The 12,957-nt window shown below is 55.2% G+C and overlaps 1 protein-coding gene across 2 annotated transcripts in view; it reads right to left on the reverse strand.

Moving 5' to 3' along the window:
- PCGF3 (polycomb group ring finger 3) overlaps positions 1 to 12,957 on the reverse strand; it is a 42,355-nt gene that overhangs the window by 14,232 nt on the left and 15,166 nt on the right. For both annotated transcript variants that reach the window (XM_070791983.1, XM_070791982.1), the window contains exons 4-8: positions 10,937 to 11,054; positions 9,977 to 10,073; positions 9,286 to 9,341; positions 5,357 to 5,467; positions 4,437 to 4,525 (exon numbers count right to left, since the gene is read on the reverse strand). In XM_070791983.1, coding sequence (XP_070648084.1) covers positions 4,437 to 4,525; positions 5,357 to 5,467; positions 9,286 to 9,341; positions 9,977 to 10,073; positions 10,937 to 11,045 — 462 coding nt within the window. In that variant the 5' untranslated portion in view covers positions 11,046 to 11,054. The remainder of the gene's footprint in view (positions 1 to 4,436; positions 4,526 to 5,356; positions 5,468 to 9,285; positions 9,342 to 9,976; positions 10,074 to 10,936; positions 11,055 to 12,957) is intronic.

The following is a 12,957-nucleotide window of genomic DNA, read 5'->3' on the forward strand; positions in this document are numbered from 1 at the left end:
CACGAGTGACTCCTCTGCACGTGGGTGTCCAGCTGTCCCAGCACCGTCCAAGACACTGTTCTTTCCTCAGGAAGGGCCATGGCACCTGTGCTGGAACCAAATGACCTTGAATCTAAGGGCTTATTTCCACACTCCACAATGATTAAAAAAATCTACCTTAACACCTGCAACACAATGCCTTGATTACCGCAGCCTTATTTGTAAGATTTGATGTTCAAAATTTCCAATGCATATATTAAAGAATATTCAACTCAAGAAAGTAGAGAAGGAACAAAAGGAACACAGAGCAGAAAGAAGAAATGATTAACAGAAAAGAATGTGGCTCCATCTCTGGCAAGAATGACCAAAAAAGCAGGAGGCACCAGTGGGATGCTAGGAAGAGCAATGGAGAAATCACCAGACACTTGGCAAAGCCCACAGACAGACAAAAGAATTCTGTGAAAACCTAAGTCCACATAGAAACTTTCCTAGAAAAAAATATAACTTATCAAATAATCTTAAAAACAAACAAAAGATTAGAGTAGGATTAAAATCATTAAGGAAATTTATAATTTAAAATCTTCCTACCCATCTTCAAAAAAATTAACTAAGATCTGATGGCTTTATAAAACGGATGTTGTCAATCTTATACAAACTTTCCTAGAGAATAAAAATGGGAGAGAGAGACTACTTCCAGCTCTGAAACTTCTCCCTTTGACACCAAAGCTAAACAGATACATACAGTTCCTGTGAAATGATTACATCAGAACATGCAACACACGTCCACGAACACAGCAAGAATCTGCGTGTGAAGGACCAAGGGCCGCCCCAGGAGCTGGAGGCGGACGGGCAACAAAACAGACCACAGACCCCGGAGTCTGGCACAAACAGCGCGTGGAGACGTGCCAGGAAGACCAAGGCCAGCACCCAGGAGGCTGTGAGGGCTGCAATAGTCAGAACACCAGGCAGAAAACAGCAGAATCCTTGTTCTGAGGCCTGAGCCATGCACGCGCCCAGGACACACCACAGGGCCCACCGTGGCACCACGTCACATGGCAACCGTAGGAAGTGGCCACATGGTGCACCTCAAAAACAATCTCAAAAGGCGATTTTAACTGAGGAAAGGAGGCTGCACAAAGATGCCTGTTTTGCAGTGTCTATGGCTTGTGGCTGCATCATAAACATGAAGACTCAGGATCCAGGTCGGCAGAGCTCAGCAAGTCCCCCGGGTTTGCTCTTGAGTGCGTCCCCGGGCAGCTGCACCACCACCTGCCCAAAGCCCTGCCGCCCGGTCCCCGCCCACCCCAGGCTCCAGCCTGGCCACCCTGCCCCCAGCCTCCCCTCCCTGCAGGCCCTGCCCCGCCCCTGCTCCTCACACCTGGGGGCCCCAGCAGGCCCCTGTCTTGGGCCATGGCCACCCCGCCCTACCTTTCTTGGGGCCAACAACAGACCAGCGCACAAGGCTCAGCCTGGGGTGGACTTGTGGCCTCAAAGGGGCGCAGTGGGGCCCGTTCCCCTGTTCCCGGGACAGCCTGCTGGCTCTTCTGAAAGAAGCCAATCACACAGACACCTTTTTGGCATGTTTGTGATAAAAAAGGCAAAATTTAGAAACAATAAAGATAAACGCTGGAGGTTTAAAACTGACAGAACAGGGGTTAGCAGGACGGCCCACCCTGCACCTGAAGAGGCCGGGCCAGCGGCCTGACCCAGGCCGCAGCAAGACCTCCGAGTCCAGCAGGAGGTAACTCTCAGAGCCCAGAGTGGTGGAGACGTGGGCCCCGGGAGGTGTCTTGCAGCCCAGTGTTCGTTCACTGAGACACACCTGAGCACACTCCCACGTGCCAGAGACGTTCCTCTTCCTGTGGCACCCGGGGAAAGTTTCCAACAACACGGTAGCATATGAACTGGAAAATTAGGGTTCCGCTAGTCTATCCCTGCATCCACACTACGCTAATCACGTCTGTAATAAATGTCAGTGTGCGTATATACACAGATATTTTATAAATATCTGTGTATAAATAAATGTGTATAAATATATGTGTGTTTAGTTGCTCAGTAGTATCCGACTCTTTTCAACCCTACAGAGTGCAGCCCGCCAGGCTCCTTTGTCCATGGGATTTCCCAGGCAAGAACACTGGAGTGGATTGCCGTTTCCTTCTCCAGGGGATCTTCCCAAGCCAGGGATCAAACCCAGGTCTTGTGCATCTCCTGCACTGCAGACAGGTTCTTCACCACTGAGCTGCCATAAGCAGACTTTGCTTTATTGCACTTCACAGATACTGCGTTTTTTATGAATTGAATGTTTGTGGTAGATGATGGCTAGCATTGTTTGGCAATACAGTATCTTTTAATTAAGGAATGTACCTTATTTATTTTTTTCTGAGGGCTTCCCTGGTGGCTCAGTGGTAAAGAATCTGCCTGTAATGTGGGAGATGCACGAGACGTGGCTTCGATCCCTGGGTTGGGAAGATCCCCTGGAGAAGGAAACGGCAACCCACTGCAGTATTCTTGCCTAGGAGAGCCTATGGACAGAGGAGCCTTGAGGGTTACAGTTCATGGGGTTGCAAAAGACTTGTGCACAACTTAGCCACTAAACAATGTTGTTTTTTAGATATAACAAAACCTCACACTTGACAGACCACAACAGAGTGGAAGCATACCTTCTATACGCACTGGGAAATAAACTCATGACTTGTTTCGCTACAATGGTCTGGAACTGAATCTCAGTGTCTCCTAAGGGGCCTGTATGTATAAATGTGTGTGCGTGGATATGTTACACATATATTCTGCCACAGCCAAGACCCGAAGTTCTCACGGCTACTGCTGACTTTCTCCTCTTTCAGATGAGCTTCAGAAGCAGTTGGTTATATTCTTATTTATAAAATTGATTACAGTCACAACCATTGAGATTAATTTCGGGAGAACTCGAATCCTAAGGTCAACCTTCCATCCAGGAACACCCAATTATGCAATTTTCTCTGTGTTCTTCCAGAAGGTTCTGGTATTTTTGCTTCGGCCTCTCACATTTATTGCTAGGCTGCCTTAAAGATCTTATTAATTTTCTGAACAAAGCCACCCACCCTCTGACTCTGACACGCTGGTCCTACCACTGGAAGAGGGGTCTCAGCACCTCAAGGAGCTGAGTCACATGCGTGTCGCCGAGAGCCATCGCACGCCCAGCTCGTGTTCCCGTCTCCTGAATGTTGGGGCCGGGACCTCCCAAATCACGCTGAGTGACAGCCGAGGGCTGACATTTTCTTATTCTGACGCCGACGAGACATCTGTTCCGTCAGGGAGTGTGAGGACCACTGGGGCACCAAGTCACGGTGCGCTAAGAGAAGCCCGCAGACGGGGAGGTGTGACGCCGCCACGTTCCCAGCAGCATCGCCGTGCAGCCCAGCGAGTCTCCCTTGATCCCTGACAGTGAGTGCCACCAAGAGCGGGCTCTGTCCTGGCTATTCTCACTGCAGTTTGCATGGAAGACGCCATTCCCCCTACTCCCCGCTGAAGACACCTGCTTTAACCTTTTCTTTCCTAAAGCACTCTGCAGTGGGTAGGGGTCACTCTGGCAATTAGCCATAGAAGGGAAGCTCCCGGCCATCCAGGGGTTGCGAGGTGGTGCTCTCATTGCTGAGGGTGCGGGTTCAGCCCCTAGAAACTAAGATGCCACCAGCTGTGCAGCCAAGAGGAGGAGGAGGAGAAAGGGGAGGAGGAGAACAGTCGGGAGAGACTCAGAGAGCTGCTGGCACGCGACCATCTGCTGTGCCTTCCTCCCGGCCCAGGCCCGGGCCGCGTACCCACCTGCTCCCTTCCTCCCAGCCCTTCCTGTCAGGGGAGAGCTCATCTGGTCCTTTCTGCCCAGCCCTTCCTGTCAGGGGAGAGCCCATCTGGTCCCTTCCTCCTGGCCCTTCCTGTCACGGGAGAGCCCATCTGGTCCTTTCTGCCCGGCCTTCCTGTCAGGGGAGAGCTCATCTGGTCCTTTCCGCCCGGCCTTCCTGTCAGGGGAGAGCTCATCTGGTCCTTTCTGCCCGGCCTTCCTGTCAGGGGAGAGCTCATCTGGTCCTTTCCGCCCGGCCTTCCTGTCAGGGGAGAGCTCATCTGGTCCTTTCCGCCCGGCTTTCCTGTCAGGGGAGAGCCCATCTGGTCCCTTCCTCTCAGCCCTTCCTGTCAAGGGAGAGCCCAGCTGGTCCTTTCCGCTCGGCCCTTCCTGTCAGGGGAGAGCCCATCTGGTCCCTTCCTCCCAGCCCTTCCTGTCAGGGGAGAGCCCATCTGGTCCTTTCCGCCCGGCCTTCCCGTCAGAGGAGAGCTCATCTGGTCCTTTCCGCCCGGCCTTCCCGTCAGAGGAGAGCTCATCTGGTCCTTTCCGCCCGGCCTTCCTGTCAGGAGAGCCCATCTGGTCCCTTCCTCCTGGCCCTTCCTGTCAGGGGAGAGCCCCCGAGGCCCGGCCGTGCGCCCACCTGCTCGTCACTCCGGTGGTAATCACCGTCTTCCTCCTGCTTCTCCTCTGCTGCCTCTTTGTTCGAACTGTCGTCTGCTTTGGTTTCTCCTTTTAGCAAAAACAGAAAAGACTGTATCACGATATCCAAAGTGTTAAACTGTTATTTTCCCCCTAACAGAACACTCAAACGCTATGGAATCCCAGGGTGACAGGAGTTCACACACGTAAGAGTCGGAGGAGCACCGGTCGACAGGGCTTCAGTCGCAGCGCTCGCAAGGCTGCGGCGGGGGCGGGTGCGTCTGGGGGCTCCCGGGCAGGGGGCTGTCGGCCGGGCACCACCAGGGTGTCACACCTCAACTCTGCCCGACAGCACGGCTCCAGAGCTCCTGCTGGTCCTACACGGCTTTAAAAGTCAGGCCTCCAGCTCGGCAAAGACAGGATTCCAGGCTCCCGAGCTGCCTCGGGGCCTCACCTCCAGGCCCTGAGCCTGCAGGTATGCAGCCCCCGCTCCTCTAGGCTGGCAGCCAAGGCCTCCCCTTCTCAGATGTTCAGAGATGCACAGAACAGACCAGAGTGCTTAGGAACCTGTGTGGCCCATGGAGTCAAAGGTTTGAATTAACTGTTACAATATGTACGGATTCAAAGCACCATTAATTTTCCATCAAAGCCAAGGAGAAAGTGGCCTTTCTGCAAGAAAACAGGCAAACTGGGAGAAGAGCCCTGGGAGGGCCCATCGTGCACATGTGGTCCCTGCACACCCCACCTCCAGGCAGCTCCGGGGCCCCCGCAGGTCCCCGCTACGGCCCGCCACGTAAGCCCTGGGACTGGGACCCCGCTTCTCAGCATCCCCCACTCCCGTCAGCTCTGCAAGGATGCTGACGCCCACCAGGCCCGTCGGGAACCTGCAGGGGCTCGTTCACGTGAAACACAGCCACTCACCGTTCCGGTGGGGGTCTAGGTGCTGCTTTGCAGAACACGTCTCCCCCTTGATGTCTCCAGGCACTTCCAGGCCTAACTTGTGGTAGAATTCCCTCTGCTTTCTCATTTCCGCTATGAAAAATTAATATGTAATCCTTAATCTTAGGCAGGTGATGGATTATCTTAAAATTCTGCACACAATCACGTGAAAAAAAGGGCAGGTTTGCTGAAAAGGTCTGAAGGCTGCTGCCCATGAGAAATGACAACTTTAGACCGTGCCCCCTGGAATTTCAGAGCGGCTACCAGCTGTGTGACTTGGGCCATATACCAGGGTGCGGCCCGGGCCCCGTGAGTGTAGGTGCCACTGGCTCCCTCAGGACAGGCCTCCAGGTGTGCCTGACAGAAGAGTGCTCGTGGTGTCCACGGCTGGCAACCACGGCTCATTAGTCCTGGGGGGCCAGAGCCGCCCACCACCATCCGTCTCTACCGGATGAAGTCGGGCAGCACGCAGCCTCCTGCCCGGCCGTCGGCCTCAGACACGAGTGGGGCCGGGCGGCGAGAGGACAGCTGTCCAGGCTGGGTCCTTGCACACCCCTGGGAAGGGCCGACTCTCTGACACAGGCGGCTACTGAGGGGCAGCTCACACCCAGGTAACAGCGGCAGTCGCTGCTCAGGGCCACGTGGCAGGGAGCAAAGGAAATCTAACCCAGACCAGTAACCGCAAGGCGCACTGTGCAAAGACCTGTGGGCAGGCGACCTGGTGAAGCTCGAGTCACTGCACATCCCCCCCTAAATACCACAAGCTCTGAGAGGGCCAGGAACATGCCCTGGTCACGTCCTAGACCCAGGCAGATGCTGCGAAATACCTGACTGTGCAGGAAAAAAACGAATGCGTGAGACAGCGGGCTAAGACGGAAGCAGGGAGGCCTCTCAGAACTGCCTGACGCACGAGGGCCAGCGCAGAGCTGGGGGGAGCTGGAACCAAACACACAAAGCCCAATTTGCGCCACGCTTTGGTAATACAATATTTCCAACTTTTTCATTGTTATTATATTTGTTATGATATGTGTGATCAGGGAACTTTGATGTTATTATTTTAGTTTTTTTGTTTCATTTTGTGTTTTTAACTAAGAGATATACACTACTTTTTAGCCATAGTGTTACTGTACACTCAGTAGCCCCCAGTATAACGTGAACATAACTTTTATATGCATTGGGAAACCAAAAGATTGATGTGATTCACCCTATTGTGATACTTTTTTTATTGCGACAGTCTGAAGCTGAACCTGCGGTATTTCTGAGGTCTGCCTGTACCTAGTTTTAATTCCTATTTCTTTAATTTTTACCTATCAAAATGAAAAAGAATTAAAAATAACAATACTCAATGTCAGATACACACAGGTACAGAAATGTCAATTGGGATAACTTTCCAGGAAGGTTGTCGTTCAGTAGCTAACCCGTGTCCAACTGTTTATGACCCCATGGACTGCAGCACGTGGGCTTCCTGTCCTTCACCATCTCCTGGAACTTGCTCAGACTCATGTCCATTGAGTCGGTGATGCCATCCAACCATCTCATCCTCTGTTGCCTCCTTCTTCTCCTGCCCTCAGTATTTTCCAGCATCAAGGTGACTTACATAAACTGCTAGTAATGTATCCCAAGGAAATAATCAGGTAAGTGCCTAAGGAAATAAAGCCTTATTTCCAATACTGAAGTATCAGAAACCACCTGCATACTTAGCACCGGGTACTGTGGGCTGGCCCATCAGAAGCGTGCCTCCTGCCAGCCTCCTCCTGTCCAGCAGACATGTCCAGACGGGACCGCAGAGCCTCAGAACCCCGCTCAACAGCACATGTGAGACACACCACCCCCTCCCAACCACGGGTGAACAAGAAAAACCTAACCTAACTGCTGTGCTGGGACACACGCCGGTGACACATGCAGGGACACACGCCAGTGACACGCAGGGACACATGCTAGTGACACGCAGGGACACACACTGGTGACACGCAGGGACACACGCTAGTGATACACGCAGGGACACACACATGACACATGCAGGGACACACACTGGGGCACACGCTAGTGACACAGGGACACACGCTGGTGACACGCAGGGACACACGCTGGTGACACACGCAGGGACACGCCGGTGACACACACCGGGACACACGCTGGCAACACGCAGGGACACACACCAGTGGCACACGCAGGGACACACGCTAGGACACACTGTGACACACGCTGACACACGCTGGTGATACACGCAGGGACACACGCTGGGACACACTGTGACACACGCTGACACACGCTGGTGATACACGCAGGGACACACGCTGGTGATACATGCAGGGACACGCTGGTGACACGCAGGGACACACGCAGGGACAAAGCTGGGACACACGCCGGTGACATGCAGGGACACATGCTGCTGACACATGCTGGGACACATGCCAGGACACACGGTGACATGCAGGGACACACACTGCTGACACATGCAGGGACACACGCTGCTGACACACACAGGGACACACACTGGTGACATGCAGGGACACACGCTGCTGACACACACAGGGACACACGCTGGGACACCGGGACTCATGAGCTGCAGCTCCGCGGGACCACACCCGTGAAGTCCTGTGGACTGTCCCACCCGGGAGGGGCCAGAATCGCACGGGCCCTCTCCATCCCACCTGCACACGGGAACCTGGGGACCGAGGGCCTGGGATCAGCCAAACCGTGAGAGACGGGACGGCCCCGCCCAGAAGCTCCTGACGCTGACACGGAGTCAGCACCACCCTCCCAGCTTACAGAGGTGCTGAAGTCCCTGCTTCAAGACTCCTCTTTGGGGAACAAATGGCAACATCTCTAGATGAAACAACAGGGAAGGGGGCCAAGCCGGCAGCTCTGGACTCCAGGTTGTAAGCACACCAGGTACTTTGTGAGATCTTAGCATGTTTAAGACATCCTAGAATAATGTTTAACCCTATCAGTGTTTTATTTCCATGTATTCTTTGCCTTTCCCCAGCACTAGAAAATAAAGTATTAGTTGCTCAGTCATGTCCGACTGTTTGTGACCTTATGGACGGCAGCCGCCAGGTTCTTCTGTCCATGGGATTCTCCAGGTAAGAATACTGGAGTGGGTGGCCATTCCCTTCTCCAGGGGATCTTCCTGATCCACGAATTGGAACCGGGTCTCCCACATTGCAGGCAGATTCCTTACCAGATATCTGAGCCACCATGGAAGTAGAAAACCCTTCAAATATCAAAATATGACAGTTTCTACAAATATTTTACTCAGAAAATTTAAATTCTTCTTTCTTGAATGAATTCTGTGAACAGTGAAAGAAGACTTTAACAGTATTACTCCTTAAGTTGTGTCTTAAAAGTCAGACGTGACATCTACTGAGCTAACAGTGTTGCGAGAACACTCCCAAATGAACTGCTGCCTCTTATCTTGCAAAGAAAGCTGGGTTTCATCAGCTGGCACCGCCCCACCAGCCAGCACCCACTCTGAGTGGACCACCCTTCACCAAGGACAGGACAGTCTCAGGGCTCAGAAGTGCGGCGAGAACGCCCACTCTCAGGGTGCTTGCACCACGCAGTATTTCTTCTCGAGTCTCCTAAGACTGACTTAAAGCTTGTATTTAAAGTTTAAATCCCGTTAGACTTGGCCGACACAGGGCTCTTGGCTTCACCTCCGGGCGGCACAGGCAGGAGGCACCCCCGGCTCTGCCCCCAGGGCCTGGCCAGGGCTGCACATGTGCCGGGCACTGGGTGCCCCTGAACGCAGAGAGACACGTGAGCCAGGGTGGACGAGACCAGCGAGCAGATGGCAGGGAGCTCAGGGCAGGCCAAGCGAGATGTCCCAAGCCAGGACCCCCGAGCGAAAAGGCCCTTGGAAGCCCTACTGAGGACACAGGGGTCCGGGGGGAGGTTCTGACACTTACCCTCTTGGAGGCCTGGGACCAATTTGTAAACAATATCCTGCATGGTTCTGTCATGACTGGCAAAAGAACAGACAGGTGGTTAGCCAGAAACGTCAATCCTCAGATTCTCAAGCCTTTTCCGTGTAACAATAACACGCTCCACAATCGCAAACTGGAAGTTTAGTTGGATTTTGCTTCTAGTTTGTACTTATAAAAACGTCTGTGCCAGCAAGAGTGACACAGGATCCGAGCTGACACATCGGAGTCTGGGCTCCAGATGCTGGTGAACATTCAGAGAAGGACACAGGCAAGACCCCTTGGCGACCAGCGGCCCCGCCCGCTGGGCTTCTCAAGTCCTGCAGGGGTCAGTCAGGCAGTCTCGGGCTGCGCCAGACCAGAGGGAGTTTCTCAAACGTCCCTGACCAGGACCTGTGCAAGGAGCACCTCTCACGTCTGGACAGTCATGTTGATGTGAACGTGTGGATCACACACACACACACACACACACACACGCACACGCACACACACACGCATCCATGCACACAACAGAGCCGGCCTCCAGTACCCACGGCACCCTCCGTACTTCCTACTCCCCAGCCCCCCACCTTCTCCTAAAGCTCTGTGGAGCCACAAGGACAGGACGGGGGCGGAATGGGCCCGACATGCCTCCTGCAGAGCCCTTCCGGCATGGCCCCCGCCCCGAGGCACTCACCCGATGTACTGCAGGGGGTGGCTCTGGTGGATGACGATCCTGCAGGTGGGGCAGGTGTTGTTCTCCTCCAGGTACTTCACCAGGCAGCTGCGGCAGACTGAAGGGGGGGCGGGCATCAACAGCAGGCAGGGGCACTCCTCCCGCTGGCCCCCTGCCCCGGGCCACCCGGGACAGGCCCATCACCTGGGCCCACCTCCCACGGGGGACAAAGACCGGAGGGGGAAGCCGCCCTCACACCCATCACGGGGCGCCCGTCACAGCAGTGAACAGATAAATTCTACGTTAGCCTAAGAGAGCACCAGAACTTCTCTGCATGACCAAATGGGATAAGATTCAGTGAATGTAACATAAAACAGTCAGCCAATATCTAAAATACAATTACCTTTAAAACAAAATTTCTATCAAAACTGGCAAGCATCTTCTGAAGTGAGAAATATAAGATCAAAGATCCTCACTGTCAGAGGATTTGCTTAACCTTAGGAAGTGCCCTCAGCACCCTGGGCCAGCTCCCCAGGACCCAGCCTGCTGGTAAAGGCTGGCGGGGGGCGGGGGGGAGGGGGACGGCGCTTGAAGGAGGAGGACACCCAAGCTCAGCACCAGCTGCAAGCTAAAGCCTGCAATAGGCCAGCAGCCGTGGTGGGCAGGGAGCACAAAGTTTAAGGAATTCATTTGCAAATGGCAAAAATAAACACTTTGGGCCACTAGAAACCAATATTCTGTCACACCACATGTAATGCTTTAGCTGTTACATACAAATAACTAAGTTTTTCTTGCATTTATTTAGCTTTCTCAAACGATACCTCTTATACTGAAATTACCCCTAGTGTTTTAACTTCAGATAACTTTTCTCATTTATCTTCAGGATCTCCTTTATTTCTGCTGCTGGGTCTTGCTCTGTGCTTGAGTAAATGCTCTGGGGAAAGAAGCCCAAGTGTTAGAGGACGAACACTCTGCACGCACATGTGTGCAGACACTCGGTCACCGTGGTTGCGTCGATGAGGTATCCACTACACAGGCGGCAGGTGATGTGGGCGTTTATGTCCCAGAGTTTAATCTTTCTGGTCAACATCTTTGGCTTCTGCAACAGAAAAAAAGCATATTAACCAAAGTATGACGTAGTCTGATGTTTAATCAAAGGTTCAGATTCAACATAAATCCAGCTCCGGTGTGGCCAGGAGGAGCTCAAAACGAGGAGGGCTAAGGCCAGGTCCCCCTCTCTGCTCCCACCAGGCCAGGTCCCCCCGCTCCGCTCCCACCAGGCCAGGTCCCCCCCCTGCTCCTACCAGGTCAGGTCCCCCCGTTCCCACCAGGCCAGGTCCCCCCTCTCCGCTCCTACCAGGTCAGGTGACCCCCCTCAGCTCCCACCAGGTCAGGTCCCCCGCCCCCCACTCCCACCAGGCCAGGTGACCCCCCTCAGCTCCCACCAGGCCAGGTCCCCCACCTCCACTCCCACCAGTCCAGGTCCCCCCACTCCACTCCCAGCAGGTCAGGTCCCCCCGTTCCCACCAGGCCAGGTCCCCCCTCTCCGCTCCTACCAGGTCACGTCCCCCTGTTCCCACCAGGCCAGGTCCCCCCCTCCCCCGCTCCCACCAGGTTAGGTACCCCCGTTCCCACCAGGTCAGGTCCCCCCTTTCCCACCAGGTCAGGTCCCTCTGCTCCCACCAGGCCAGGTCTCACCCCCCTCCTCTCCCACCAGGCCAGGTCCCCTCCCCTGCTCCCACCAGGTCAGGTTCCCCGCCTCCGCTCCCACCAGGTCAGGTCCCCCCTTTCCCACCAGGCCAGGTCCCACCCCTCTCCGCTCCCACCAGGCTAGGTCCCCCACCTCCGCTCCCACCAGGCCAGGTCCCCCCCTCTACTCCCACCAGGTCAGGTCCCCCCTTTCCCACCAGGTCAGGTCCCTCTGCTCCCACCAGGCCAGGTCCCATCCCCCTCCGCTCCCACCAGGTCAGGTCCCCCGCCTCTGCTCCCACCAGGCCAGGACCGCACCCTGCGACCCTGCTTCCACCATGAGACAGGCAGTCGCCCCCAGTGGACCAGGTCACCTGCCCCGGGGCAGCACCAGGCCGCACATGTACTGCTGCTCTTCCCCTCCTTCCATGCCGCCCACCCGCTCCTCCTGCTCAGAACCCGCGAGGTCAGCCAGTGAGGTGGCGCAGGAGAGGTTTTTGGAGCTGCGGGAGGGGAGGCCAGGGAGCCGGCGGGCTGTGCTGGGCAGGACAGGGTCTGTTTGGAGCTCTGGCTCCTCCGATAAAATAACACAGGTGAGCAGTCGGGGCCCGCGCCCCGCAGGAAGCACAGTACACAGCAGCATTTTAAGTCCAAACGTCCATCACCATGCTCAGAGTGTGGATGTGCTGCCTCTGCCCCAGTGCCACGGGCTCTCAAGAGCAGGGTCTGTTATCACCGCCCTAATAGAAGGCTGCGCAGGAGAAACAGCCCTACAGATGCCACGTCCTCCCCAAAACGTGTGTGTCACCTCACAGAGCAAAAGTCTCCTGAGACGGGATCCCCCCTGGAATGCCTGGGTGACCGTGTTGCCACAGGGCCCTTCTGGGGCGCAGGAGGCTCGGAGGAGATGTGGGAGAAGACGCCTGCAGGCTGTGAGTGGGAAAGGCTTCCAGCAGCGGGAAGCTCTGAGACGAGCAGCGCCGCCCACACCTGGACCACAGCCCTGGACGCCCAGCCAGTAGCACCAGCCAGTGAGACCCTGAGGCTTCACTCAGCCACCAGCTTCCGGGACACTCGCTGTGGTTCAAGCAGGATACTCATCTGGATGCTACACTGCGCAGGGTGCAAAGAGCTTCCACAACCAGGAACACTGACAACTCTGCCCAGAGGCAAAAACGCCCCAGGAGATGGAGGCCAAGGCCCAGGAGGCCCACAGCAGCCCTGGGCACTGGGCTGGCCTGGCACAGCGAGGCCTCACCTGCAGACCAGCGCACACGGCTCCTGGCTCCCGCACAGATGTTCCCGGCTCAGCG

This window comes from Bos indicus, chromosome 6 (genome assembly GCF_029378745.1).
Source record: "Bos indicus isolate NIAB-ARS_2022 breed Sahiwal x Tharparkar chromosome 6, NIAB-ARS_B.indTharparkar_mat_pri_1.0, whole genome shotgun sequence".
Taxonomy (NCBI): Eukaryota; Metazoa; Chordata; class Mammalia; order Artiodactyla; family Bovidae; genus Bos; species Bos indicus.